Genomic DNA, 13787 nt, shown 5'->3' with positions numbered 1-13787 from the left:
GGTATTTTTTGCGAAAAATTTCAACCGCACCCCTTGAAAATTTTTGTCCGCACCCCTTAGAGAAAATGTTAGGAATTTATATAAAAAATTGTACGGATTGAAACCCGACCCAATTATGTAATCAAGTTAGCCCACTAACCCCTTTAACAAAACTTGAATTCATTCCATCAAGCCCATTAAGTTAATATCAATTCAAGCACAACTCAAATACAACTTTAATTAAACAAAATCAGTCCAGTTTACAAAAAAAAAAAAAAAAAAAAAAAAACCCAATCGACTGCCAGCTTTATGCGACTCCCGCCCTTCCTCTGCCTCACCTCACTGCCAGCGACCTGCGACACCCCCATCCCCGATGGCGACTGCAACATTCCGGCGAAGAATAGCTTAATTCCGGCCACGAACAGGTACATGTTTTGTTTTTTGTTATTTTAATGTTTATGTGATTTTGTTTAAGACTCATAATATAATAGAACTGGTTAAAAAAGGTTTAAACTTTTATGTGTTTTAAGGTAATTTAGGGTTGTTCTAGTCTTTATAGGATGAGTTTGTTGTCTCTTAATCTCTTATTGATTATATGATTCTAATATAGGGTTTGAAAAGTTGAAATTCAAAACTTGAAAATTAAGGAATATTGATGGTTGAACACTCAAAGATTTTAGTTTGATTTTTTTTTGTTTTACATGACCCGACCCAAACCAACCCGACCCGAACCGAATTTTTTATTTATACATCTAGGCGGCCTAAAATTTTTAAAAATATTCTGCACCCCTATGGAAAAATTTATGGGTCCGCCACTGATTCAATGACTCAAATGGACTCGTGCTAAGGCATTTACACTTTTCGTCCTTTATGTTTGTATCGGATTGCGATAGATACCCTTTAACTTCAATAATTACAGTCGTAGTCCTATATTTGACAAATTCGTTACACATTTCATCCTTTACCACTAACCATGTTAAAATTTTCAGTTAAATATGACATGTGTCTTGCACATGAGGGCATTTATGTCTTTTTACCCAATCTATTTAAGTATATATTTATAAGAGTAAATTTCAAAGTTCGTCCTTTATGTATGTCTAATATATCAAAGTATGTCCTTTATCTTTAATAACCTCAGAAAACATCCTTAATGTTTGAAAAACCAATCAGGTTATGTCCTTTACCCTAAACCTTGTTTGTTTTCCTAGTTAAATCAGGTCATGTGAGAAGCACATGAGGGTATATTGGTCTTTACCTTAATACTAGAAAAATAAAATTATAAAAAACCCTTCTGTCTCAACTCTCTCTCTCTCTTCCTTTCCCTCAACTCTCTCTTCCTCTTTCTCTCTCTAACTTCGTGTATCAGATCACACAATCTCCAACGATTAATTTCCGGCGAGACACTTATCTTCTCCGGCGAGCTATTCCAGTTTTTCCAGTTTCAGATATGTTCTTCATCTTCTCCGAATCAATATTCCGATCAGAATCATGCTATGTGTTAAACCACATACCCCTCCGAAACCCCTTTCTTGCTCCGACAAGACCACCACACACCCACAACCCCTCTTGCTTTCTGATCGGTCACTGACGACTCGTTTGTCTGGCAACACGCACACCCACACCCTTCCTCTCTCTGGTTCGACAACCCCCAAAACCCACCCAGCTCCATCGTTCTATTTCCGACGCTGATGACGGCGGCGCGTGGTGGCACGTGGCGACGGTCCGTGTCTCGGACCGATGGGTTTCACGGTAAAGTACCCCCTCCCCTGTTTCCTTTTTTGGTTTGTATCTTGACTGAAGTTTGATGACAAATTCTGTTGTTGATGATGGTGATTGACTGAAGATGGAGTGATGATGAAAATGGTGGTGGCCGGCAACGGCACGACCACCTGAGTTAGTCCAAACACTGAGTTGACTGAAGATGGAGTAATGATGAAGATGGTGGTGGCCGGCAACTGATCACCATTCTAACCCCAAATCTCAGGGCAGTCATCGCACCATCGTCGGCATCCGACGTCTCCGGCCAGTCATCAACAGAAAATGACGGTGGGGTTAGGTTGTTCCAGATTTGGGGGGAGAAAATAATGGTGGTGTTAGGTTTTTGTAGATTTCATTTTGATTTTGATTTTGGTGTTAGGTCAAAATTTGGGTTTATGAGCATGATACTGTGGTAAATTTCAAAAAAATAATGGTTGCAGATCTCAATTCTAACTTGAAGATGGTGGTGGACTGGTGGTGATAGTAGTGGGTGGGTGAGTGAGAGAGGGAGGAGAGAGAGAGTTGTCTGTATATATTTATAATTTTTTTATTATTTATTTTAATATTTATGATAAAATGACCAAAATACCCTTATGTGGGGCTGACTTAGTCAAATTTAACCATGAAAAGTAACTGGATTAGGACTAAATGACGTAACATGTAAGGATTTGCAAACATTAAGTATGTTTTCTGAGGTTATTAAAGATAAAGGACATACTTTGATATATTAGACATACATAAAGGACGAACTTTGTAATTTACTCTATTTATAAACAAATAAACCATCTCCTCTCCACCAAATCCGCAATCAAGATAACACCCACCTCCTGATGCTTTTCCTTGTTTCCAATCGACTTCATGCATACAACCTGTTGGCCCACAAATACTTACCAAATCTGCTTGCTAAGTTGCTGAAAAAGCTACCGATGTGCAGATCTCCATTCAGATGTTGTACCTAGGGTTTCGGGAGAGAAGAGGCCGGCAGAGACGGTGGTCGTCGGAGCAACACGAGGGCCGACGGCCTGAGATTTGTACATCGAAGCAAAAGTAATGTCATTATCGTTGATTGACGGAGATGATGATGTTAACCGCTCCGTCATGATTTGATATTGTGAAAATTGAAATTGTTGTGTGGAGATTACATGAGATTCAAGATGCTGATGTTGTTAGCGGCATTATGGAGCTCCGGCTGCTGCGTGTTTTATGAAGTTGTAGGCCGCATATGTTGCTGTTGTCGTAGGGGTAGCCAAAGAGGGTTTGGGGGTTTGAGATTGGGAGATTGGGAGGATGGCTGGCGATGATGATGAATGGAGTAGTAACGTCTCCTGTTTGGATTACAAAGGTTTATTCTAAATTTTAATTTAATTAAATTGATAAGAAGACAAAACTACCCTTGAGTAAATAGAGTTAACTGAAAATTTTAACCTTGTTAGTGCTAAAGGACTGTGACTTTAATTATTAAAGTTAAAGGGTATCAATTGCAATTCAATACAAACATAAAGGACGAAAAGTGTAATTTACCCCACACGTTAACTGTGTTTTAAAATGCTAATATAGTGTGTTATATTAACAAAAGAAACATGAAGTGAAAATTCAAGCACACGATAACTATGTTTTATTAACAAAAGAAATATAGTGTGTTATATTAACAAAAGAAATATTGAGTGAAAATTCAAGCACACGATAACTATGTTTTAAAATGGCAATATAGCGTGTTACAATAACAAAAGAAACATGAAGTGAAAATTCAAGCACACGATAACTATGTTTTAAAATGGCAATATGGTGTGTTACATTAACAAACGAAACATCTAGTGAAAATTCAAGCCTCATGTGTTTTAAAATGGTAATATAGTGTGCTATATTAACAAAAGAAACATGGAGTGAAGAGGTAAGTTCAAGGGATTTTGCAAGTAATTTATGACTCTCGTTCATGTAATGCTCATTAGGTGAATAAGGGCCTCATTTATTTAAACCCTGGTTATTACAAGTTTTCTGTGAGGCATTTCGTTCTTGAATTGAAAGTTTGGAGATTTGGACAAATAAAGCATTTTCCTTTATACATCTCCGTTTGTCAAATGGAAAGTCAGAGATCTTTTTAGCGGATACAACTGCATGCCTAGAACAGGGTAACGTACCACATACTGTACCAAAATTCTGCTAAAACCAAAATCGAATATCATATCGTATCGGTATCGTATGTGGTCGTTCAATATTAGTACGGTACAACACTATTAAAAGGCTCAAATCGATACCGTACCACACAGTACCAATACAGAGAATTCATACCGTATATGTTCTATTAGTACTAGCATTAGGTCTGGTAACAAAAACCAATTTGGATTATTTTGGGTCATCTTAGGTCATCCGTAGTCATAAAGCCCTTTGTGGGGCGTTATGCGACACGTGTCGTGCCACGTCACACGGGGGCTTTATGGGGCGTTATATCACTAGAGCCCGTAGTCATAAAGCCCCTACCCATCATTAGCTAATTATTAATTTTCAATTTTATTAATTAATTAAAAAACCCTTGCTTGTTTGTGATTGGTCCATTTTTCAAAATCCTTCACCATCACGCCGCTAAAAATCTCGAGCCACTCCCCCATTTCTCCTTGATAGCACCCCACGTTTTCGTGTTGCCGGCGTTTTGGCGGCGCGATGAACGGGGAAAGCGCCCCACTACGGAAGCACTTAGAAATGAAACAAGTCACAATGCGTCTAGGAAATAAGTAAGGATGGGTCAAGATGAGTTTTAAAATTTTCATTTAAAATTAGTAATGGGTTAGGATGAGTTTTTAAGTTTTAACCAAACATCACTGAGTAACTTTAAAAGAGCATCACATAGAATCGCATACTTTGACTCTTCATACTTTGTGTACAAAAAATAAAAAATAATAAAAAGTTAAAAAATGATTAAAATTAAAAGTTTAACCAAACATATCTGAGTAACCTTATTTTTTTGGTGTTGTAAAAAACTGTTTTTTTATTTTTTATTAATTTATTTTTTAATTTTTTTAATTTAATTTCTTTTAGTTTTTTAAAATTTTTATTTTTTGTTGTCTTTTCTTTTTAAAAAAAAATATTTTTTAAAATGTTTTGATTTTTTTTTATTTTTTCAAAATTTTAAAAGTTTTTTGATTTTTTTAATTTTATGATTTTTTTTATTTGAGTTAATTACATAGTTAGTCCCTGTGATTTGCACAAAATAACATACTTAGGTACTAATAGTTTAAAATCACCTTCTAGGGTATTAACTTTTCATTTTGTAAGGTTTAGAGATATTAACTTCTAGGGTATTAACATACTTAGTCCCTGTGGTTTGCGCAAAATAACATACTTAGGTACTAATATAATGTGATTTTAAACCTACAAATAACGTTAATACCTCCAAACGTTACAAAATGAAAAGTTAATACCCTAGAATGTGATTTCAAACTATTAGTACCCAAGTATGTTACTTTGTGCAAACCACAAGGACTAACTTTGTAATTAACTCTTTTTATTTTTACTATTATTTTTTTAGCCTATCATGATCAAAACTCATCTTACCCAAAACCCACCCTAACATTTTTTCTTAATAAACTCACCTTTAACCTAAACTCATCCTAACCGGCTAACCCATGACCCAAAGCTGCCCGACCCCCACCCCTTTTGTCATCCCTACCTGGTATGGTAGGGTTCCGAATTTCTCATCTCTATCTCCAACAATTCAAGATCAATTAGTTCATTGGAATTTTCTTGATTTTTGTATAATTTTCTCTTTCAACAAAAAAAAAAAAAAAGAAACTCATTAATCTTTTCTAAATTCAAATTTCAACATACGACACATAAAGAAAAGTACCAATTCCTAGTAGTCCAACCCAAGTTCTCAGAAGAAAAGTTCAACCAGACCACATGTTTAATCAGATTCACTGCCCCTTGGCGAACCATGGTTCCCTTCATCATCATCAACAGGACTCGCATTGTCCCTAGGACCCGCACTTGGGCTACGGCTACGCCCATTCTCTTCAGCAGGACTCCTATCAATTGGGCTGCCACCATCGTCTTCAACAGGGCTCCTACTCCTTGCACTCGGCTTCTCAACTGGGCCTCTTGGTGATGGACTATCATCCCTGGCTTCTGGGCTTCTGTCAGCAGGTGATGGGCTGCGTTTCCTCCCTTTGGATGGTGATGGTGAAGCCTCGTGTCTCCTTGGACTCCTCTTCTTTCTATCTGCACGGTCAATGCTCCTCTCCCGCCTTGAAGGTGATCTAGATCGGCTGGAACAGTGAAAAAACCAAAAACAAATCATAGATAAGATTTTCAACAGAGACAACACATAAATTTATGTGATACAAGTCATCGAAAGTGTAGAAAGTGTACTCGAACGCACAGAGCCTACTGAATCTCTTTAGTCTTTGTTTAAGAGACGATTAAGTAAATGTTGTAATAAACTAGTAACCGAAACCGATTCCTACCCTACCCGACCAGCGGGTACAGACCAGTTCTAGACCCGGGTTTAGAAAAAAGAACTGAACCGGAACCGGTTCCACCTCTACCTGGTCAAAACCTAGACCCGAACCAACCAAAACCCGAAAAAAACCAGAACGTACCCAGAACCGGCTGTTGACCAAACCTGGACCGGGTTCCGGTTTTAAAAAACCCGGTTTGTGCACCCATAGGTTTAAGTATCTGAACAGAATACACCATCGATTGAACAAATTTGATAGAAGTTGAGAATATATATTATAGTAGTGTTTAAAAGTTAACAAGTTAAAAGATTATATATAAATAAATCTTTGTAATGAGCCTGACCCGTTTCGGCATGTAATACTGTGAACATAGTTCAATGACAAAACTGAAGGCAAATTGACAGAATATATTCAAAGCTAAGAGACCAGAAATGTATAAGTAACCTGTAGCTGCGACCCCTGCTATAACTACGACTGCGGCTTCTACCACGTCGAGCTGGAGATGGAGTTCTCGAGTAACTTCGTCCACGCCTGCTTTGAGCACTTGATAAAAGAATTCTTTATTAAATCTTTATAATAAAACTAGACTTTTTAAATGAACAAAAGATATATGGTAATAAACCTACGCTTTCTTGGGGCTGTTTTGACAATGCCTTTCTATATGGCCTCGCTCACCACAACGGTAGCATTTGTTTTTCCAGTCGCCAGCTTTGCAATCTCGAGCCCAATGGCCATCAAGTCCACAATTGAAGCAACGCCCTGACCCTGGTGGAGGGCCTCTGCCAAGATATTCACGGGACCCACCTGAGGGACCACCACCACCACCTCGTGGAACCTAGTACATATCAAAACACACCCTCTTAAGCAAAATGTTTGTATTAAGTCGATAAGCTAATAAGAATTGAATACAAAAGGAAAAAAAGATATAAAAAGGATTCAAGATGGATTGTAAAGAACTTTATAATGGATCGCCTTGATGCGCCTCGCGCCTAGGCGCGCTTTTTAAAACCCAGGGATCAATACAGTTGCATTCTGTTTATCGATTTGGTTTTGTTTCATAGTTAATACGAACACCTACAGATGTACATTAGTACATATATCATGTCAAGCATTCAAACCCTGATTCTAAATAAACTTTGAACATGCCAAATCCGTTTGGTTCACATGTTTTCAGCCTTTTATCTACTTTTCCAATGATTAGTCATTTAAAAAATTTATTAAGGTTCACACGTTTTCAGCCTTTGTTACTACTTCTGGGACTACTTTAGGCATTTAATCACTATATGAAGGCTTCTATTTTAATGATTCAAGTCAAACATTGCATTTTTTCAACAATTGGGGGTGTGTACCAGAGAGGCCTATATTGGTAACTATCGTTTCATTGCCATATAGAACAAAAAAGTCACCCCCTCCATTGAGAATAAAAACATCAAAAAACTAGAAGTGGCAAAGTGGGCAAGGCGGACGGGCTTGGGTCAGGATGGGCTCGGGGTCAGGATGGGCTAAATATTAAAAAAATAAATTAAATATAAAAAAATAAAAATAAATGAATAAATAATAAATATAAGAAGAATTAAAAATGAAAACTAAAAAAATGTAAATAAAAAAAAATTGTTTAGGATATCTACAAGGGGTTTAAATTATATATTTAAAGGACTAAAACTTAAATTTCATGAAAAATGTTTTACATATACCTTTAAAAGTCAAAAGCATGGAATTACAATAACTCAATAAGAAACACTGTTAGAAGAAAAAAAAGTAAAACAAGTCATAAACAAAAACTTAATAACATGTTTCATTCAACTTATGACTCATTACATGATCAAGATTCAAGAATCTACCAGAATTTCAAAGACCATGGAATAGATTCATACTTGTAGTTATTATGACTCATTACATGATCAAGATTCAAGAATCTACCAGTATTCCAAAGACCTTGGAATAGATTCATACTTGCTCAAGTATAAACTAATCAAATGGCTCATTACCCATAACCTAATCATTAAGAATGATTCAAAAGCATCAAATTTTATCCTAATGTTCAACAATTCTATTCTATATTCTAATTATACAAAGAAGATGGTTAGAGCCTAGGGGACTGTTTTAAAATAGAGGAAGGCAGGCAGCTGAAGTCAGACACACTACTTCAATGATAAACAACCTTCTGGTTGCAAGAACATATAGATAGGATTAGGATCAAATACAAAGGCTTCTTAAAATAAGAAGTGTACAAAGGCTCTTAAAAAAAACCCACTACACAAAAAAAAAAAAAAAAAAAAAAAAACCTAAACACCCACCACCACCCAAAAACCTAAACCCGCCACCCAACCCCCCCCAAAAAAAAAAAAAACTTTTTGCCGCGGGGGTTTGGGGGGGGGGGGGGGGGGTGTTTAGGTTTTTGGGTGGTGGTGGGGTGGGTGTTTAGCTTTTGGGTAGTAGTGTAGTGGGTGTAGGTTTTAGGTTATTAGCTATGTTGTCAAAAGCCAAAAACGGTGCTGAGGCGCAGCGCATAAGCAGAAAACAAAAGGTAACGCACAAAAAAAACGAAACCGAGTGCGTGCAAAAACTGCCTCACGCGGGCCCGGGTTTTCGGAGCTGCATTCGTGTCCACAGTTAGGAGCCTTTGTAGAATAACTTAACCCCATATAGATAACTATCCAGGAAACACAATTGGGGACAATAAATGAGCACATTGTGATTCATGTTACTACAATCTTATTTAGTAGTCACTTTAAATATTGCAAGTCTTATTTAGTAGTCACTTTAACAAAAACAAATATTGCAGTACTGAATGGCTATATTCAACATCCTATACAATCAATCAATATAAGATCAATAAACACAAACATCAAACCACCAACAACAAACCCATATGTTTGACAAGTGACCACCACAACAAAAATTCTTGTGTTGACCTGAACAGGTTTTGACCGATTACCGTTGTATGCTAACACGTCAAAAGGGTAAATAACAATTATATGTCATAAAGAAACAGGTCAAATAAAAATTGCAATCTATCAACTTCATTTCTTAGGATTAAGGCTAGATAGTCGAAGGCTCAATGCACACAGGGTGAGCTTGTTGCGTAGCCGCAAGGTATTTTTATAATCACTTTTATAGTCAATTTGCTCAATTCCAATCTTGTGTCGAAGTCCTCGATGTATTTTTATAATTAATTATAAGCTAAGCCAAGACACAAACAGGTGCTTTGATATTCATGGAAGCAAATTATATATTCTGATCTATAACAGCACAAAGCAACAAAATCCCAAAAATCAATCCTATATAATCTATAACAACAAACTTGAAGTGGATTAAAGATTAATTCCATCGAAAAGCGTCATAATCATCCCCAATTTGGCGAAAATCAAACAAAACCGATCACATAAAGTCGAAAAATACCTAATCATGAAGGAGATGAAATTCAAGTCTAAAACTCCACTGGATCAACAAACTTCAGTTAAATTGTAATTAGAAAGAATGATAGTGAGATGCGGATGGCTGAGTGAGAACAATTCCGTTGCAAAATCGGTTGTTCGCATGTTGGGAGTCCTGCGTACTTACTGGTTTCTTAGGGTTACCCATCCTGACCCATGCCATGTTATTAACTAAAACCTAATAAGCCCATTCCGACCCCCCAAATTTAAATCTTAACCCAAAACAGCCCATGACTTTCTTTGTAAAGCCCATATCAACCCAAATAATGTAGAACCTTGGTCCAAAATTGCCAGGTCTACAAAAAACACACTTCTTGGTTGTATGTGATTTCTAATGAGGCTCCTCCTTCAATTCAAAAGGCATAACCAAACAACAAATCCCATTCCTCCAAATAACTCATTTCTATACCACTCTAATAAAAATCTCAAAGAAACAATAACTGGTCCGACTCTTAATTTATGAAGGACTTAATAGTTTCTCTACCAAAACTGTATAAAAGAACAGGCTATTCACTCTTGTGGATGGAGCCTTGTGTAAGAAATACAAAATAAAGCACAAAAAACATAACAAATAATAGGTATCTAATGACAAATCATCCCTAAAAGGGTGAGAGAGAATAGTTTTGTACACAGTCAAGAGCAAATGACTATTGTATGGTAAGAACAGAAATCAGTAAGGGAAAAATGACAGATAAAATAGTAACTAAACCACTTTCACAAAACTTCTGCTAAAATATACATTATATAGCAAAAAATAAATAAATAGAAGCCACACCATTAAACATTTCATACACATATATAGACCAAAAACACCATGAGATAGAAGGATCATACCCCCTTTGAAAATTCCACCACAATACGGCTTCCATCCACATCACGACCATTTAAGCTGTATCGTGCATCATCAGCATCGCGTGGGTCACTGAATTCCTACAGTAAATAAAATAAAGAAAAAAGCACGAATGCAAAAGTCATATCAATCAATATAAAGCTAAAAGTATGGTAAATAAACAAAACTCCATGCAGAAACGACTAAAAGTACAACAGTAAAAGCAGAAAGTACATACCACGAAGGCATAATCACGCTTCATATCCACATGACGTATTCTGCGTAAATGGCGCCAGAAACAGTAAGGCCATCATGACATTAAGAACCAAACGGGGTTGATACTTCGCCCCTCAAAGATGAACTAAACACCACTTTGCCATTTCCATCAAAAAATACGGAAAATAATATATAAAGAATCGCCAAAGTTTCTTATACACGCACTGCATGAATAGCGACTCATTCGATCATGGGCAACCTCTCACCATATACCTCCAGGTTTGGTTAAACCCATAAACCTTCATAAAGATCATCAAGTCAAACTTACTCGACACTTCCAAGGGGTTGTTTTTTTTTAAAACGGTAATTTAAAATTCGACATCTTAATCCTACACATACCTTAACTCTACAACTACCTGATTTTTATAAATTTTAAGTTCTGATGATTTCGGGTCAAAAGCATGTGGTATGGGTTTACAAGATCATAAGTTCATAACAAAATGGATATAAGAGACAAAAACATCTGCTTAAGGATCAAGTCATCATGAATTCATGATGTGTAAAATCGGCAGATATATCACATCATTAGCTAATGTCAAAGAATAAACAGTACAAAATGACTCTTGATAGAACTATTTACCTTCCATATCGACTGAATATGTCCTCTAAGTCACGCGATCGGGTTCGTGAAGCCAAGTGGCCAACATAGAGACGTGTAGTACTACCATAGCGATCATCATGACGCGGCATTTTCACTGTGCAAAACACATACACGTTAATAAAAAAAATACCACCATCTTTTGACAAAGATAATTGAACAACTGATTGCAGACATCCTAGTGAATTCTAGTAATTACCTAATTAACACAAGAGAATGGTACCACAAAACATCTTAAAACATTGTCATAATCCAAAAAAGAAGAAAATATAAAATCACATAGAAAAAGATGAGTAATCTGGAGATTTAATCACATTCTTCAAATAATATAGTTTCTTCAACTCATGTAAACAATTTGTATTCTTTCTTTAGTGATGCAAAATACTATTATCTTTTAATGTGATTTTTGGCTGGATTATGCTAGCAGCTTTCTCGTATGGGTTTATCTGACTACGACCTTTATTGTGAGATTGTAATTTCAATGCGGATAATACTGTATACTTTACAGAGATTGTCTTCTATGCCATGGAAGACATCAATAAATAATTTAAGCCCGTGAATTTTACTGACCTGACACCATTTTAACTTCATAAATTCTAAGAAAAGACTTATATGAGTTCCTTAAATTTTAATATTTGTTGTCAATTGCTTAATAGTTATACTTGAAAGTCACTAGGTTACGAGTATAGCTTTTACGCTTCCCCCAAATGTGTATACTCAGAACCTATTTAAATCATAGTTTTATGATGACTTAACTCTACTCTCAACTCAAAAAAGAGCTTATTGTTTATTAGAATGCTTTAACTTTTGTTATTTGTTAATTCTTCTTGCTAGTAAAGATTTACCACCCCTAGCCTCTTACAACGCGTTCACTTCCGTTAAATATTCTTGCCATGCGATCGTAGATTAATTTGAACATGAAATACATGCAATAGTCCTTGTTAGTTTGTATAGTGTATTCTCCTCACATCATAAAACTAAGTTGTATGCAGATTCTAATTACATGAATGGGTTCATTTTCGGTAAAAAAAAAAAATTGTTAAAGTTTCCCCTGGCATTCCAACATAAAAGCTAAACTTGTAAAGTGACTTTCAGGAATAAGTTCTTCGGTTTGATCCTCGTTAAGCTACAACTATGTTTAGCATAAGTGTGGTGTGGCCTTTGTTACAAACTCATTGAATATTTCTATATGTAGTTATGAACATTAAGAAAAGCCTCTTAAGCAACTCACAGTAACTCATATCAATTTATAAAAATGCATCTCTTTTCCAGTAATATTACTTAAGTTAATGAATGTGAGAGGTAAGCAAGGTTCGTGGGGTTAGGATTACAGGCTTCCATGGCATACAAGGCATAACATCTAAAAAGTAAAACACATTCATAATCTCACAATCAACATAACTCGCTTACAAACATATAAAATCAACAAATACAACGTCGATCAGCAATGAAAACACGGTAACTTGAAGAAAGATGAAAGATCAAAGCCGACAAGTATTACACAATTACAACATAGCAGCAACGAAACGATTTGTAGTACAACATAATTGAATTGATATTCAACAAAATTTGAAAAACTAATAGGCAAAAGTTCCACAAACACATTCATAATCTCACAGACAATCAACATAATTCGCACATAACGATACAAAATCCGATAAAGACGACTTCATCGGTACCGAAAATACTGTAACCTATAGAAAAACGAAAGATACATGTTTACACAATTACAACATACTTAGTAACAATGTATTCATCAAATCTACAACATGAAACTAGTGGTACAGCATAATTGGAATGAAAATCGCAAAATTTGAGAAACAGATAAGTGGAAGTTCCTCAAACACATTCATAATCTCACAGAAGATCAACATATTTCACACACAAACTTATGAAATCAAAAAATAAAATTCATTACGTCGATTAATTACGATAATACGGTCGAATTCGACAGTTATACAAAATTACAATATGATAATAACGGAATTAATCAACATAAAACTCATTGTACAGCGTAATTGGATTGAAAAAGTAGAAAATTATCAGAAACAGGTACCTGATTATTAAGGCGATAGTTGCAGAAACCCTAGGTTTTTCCCCTTCTGCGAGTTCAAAACTATGTTATATATATACACGGGGATGTTAAATTTACCTGACCGAAATGCCCTTGCCTTTTCTTCGTTTTTTTTAACATTGAGTTTCTTTTGTTTGGTCACCACACTTCTTATATTGGAGAGTCTTGTTGATCTATTTCGGCTATACTATGTCGTTTTAACTGAGTTCACGCTGGCTTCAGAGTTTAGGTTAGGCGTTCCCTTGAAAAACCATACTGCCAATTGTCACTTGACAGTCATTATGCCACCATAAGAGCATAACACACGATGGAACGAAAACCTAGGTAGGATCGAGATTCGAACTGACAACCTCACATAAGGTATAGCTCGAAATCCTTCATTGCT

The 13787-nt window shown here is 35.9% G+C and overlaps 1 protein-coding gene across 1 annotated transcript; it reads right to left on the bottom strand.

Annotated features, from left to right (window-relative positions):
• Positions 1-5506: 5506 nt before the first annotated feature.
• LOC110872502 (serine/arginine-rich splicing factor RS2Z33) lies at positions 5507-13513 on the bottom strand. Its single transcript, XM_022121303.2, has 7 exons — positions 13385-13513; positions 11311-11425; positions 10693-10732; positions 10460-10555; positions 6815-7023; positions 6633-6731; positions 5507-5996 (listed from the first exon to the last, which is right to left on the bottom strand). The coding sequence occupies exons 2-7, from the start codon at positions 11418-11420 to the stop codon at positions 5636-5638; spliced, it is 915 nt and encodes a 304-aa protein (XP_021976995.1). The 5' UTR covers positions 11421-11425; positions 13385-13513; the 3' UTR covers positions 5507-5635.
• Positions 13514-13787: the final 274 nt, after the last annotated feature.

Source organism: Helianthus annuus, chromosome 8, assembly GCF_002127325.2.
Source record: "Helianthus annuus cultivar XRQ/B chromosome 8, HanXRQr2.0-SUNRISE, whole genome shotgun sequence".
NCBI classification, from domain to species: Eukaryota; Viridiplantae; Streptophyta; class Magnoliopsida; order Asterales; family Asteraceae; genus Helianthus; species Helianthus annuus.
This window is presented reverse-complemented; position numbering and strand designations above follow the sequence as displayed.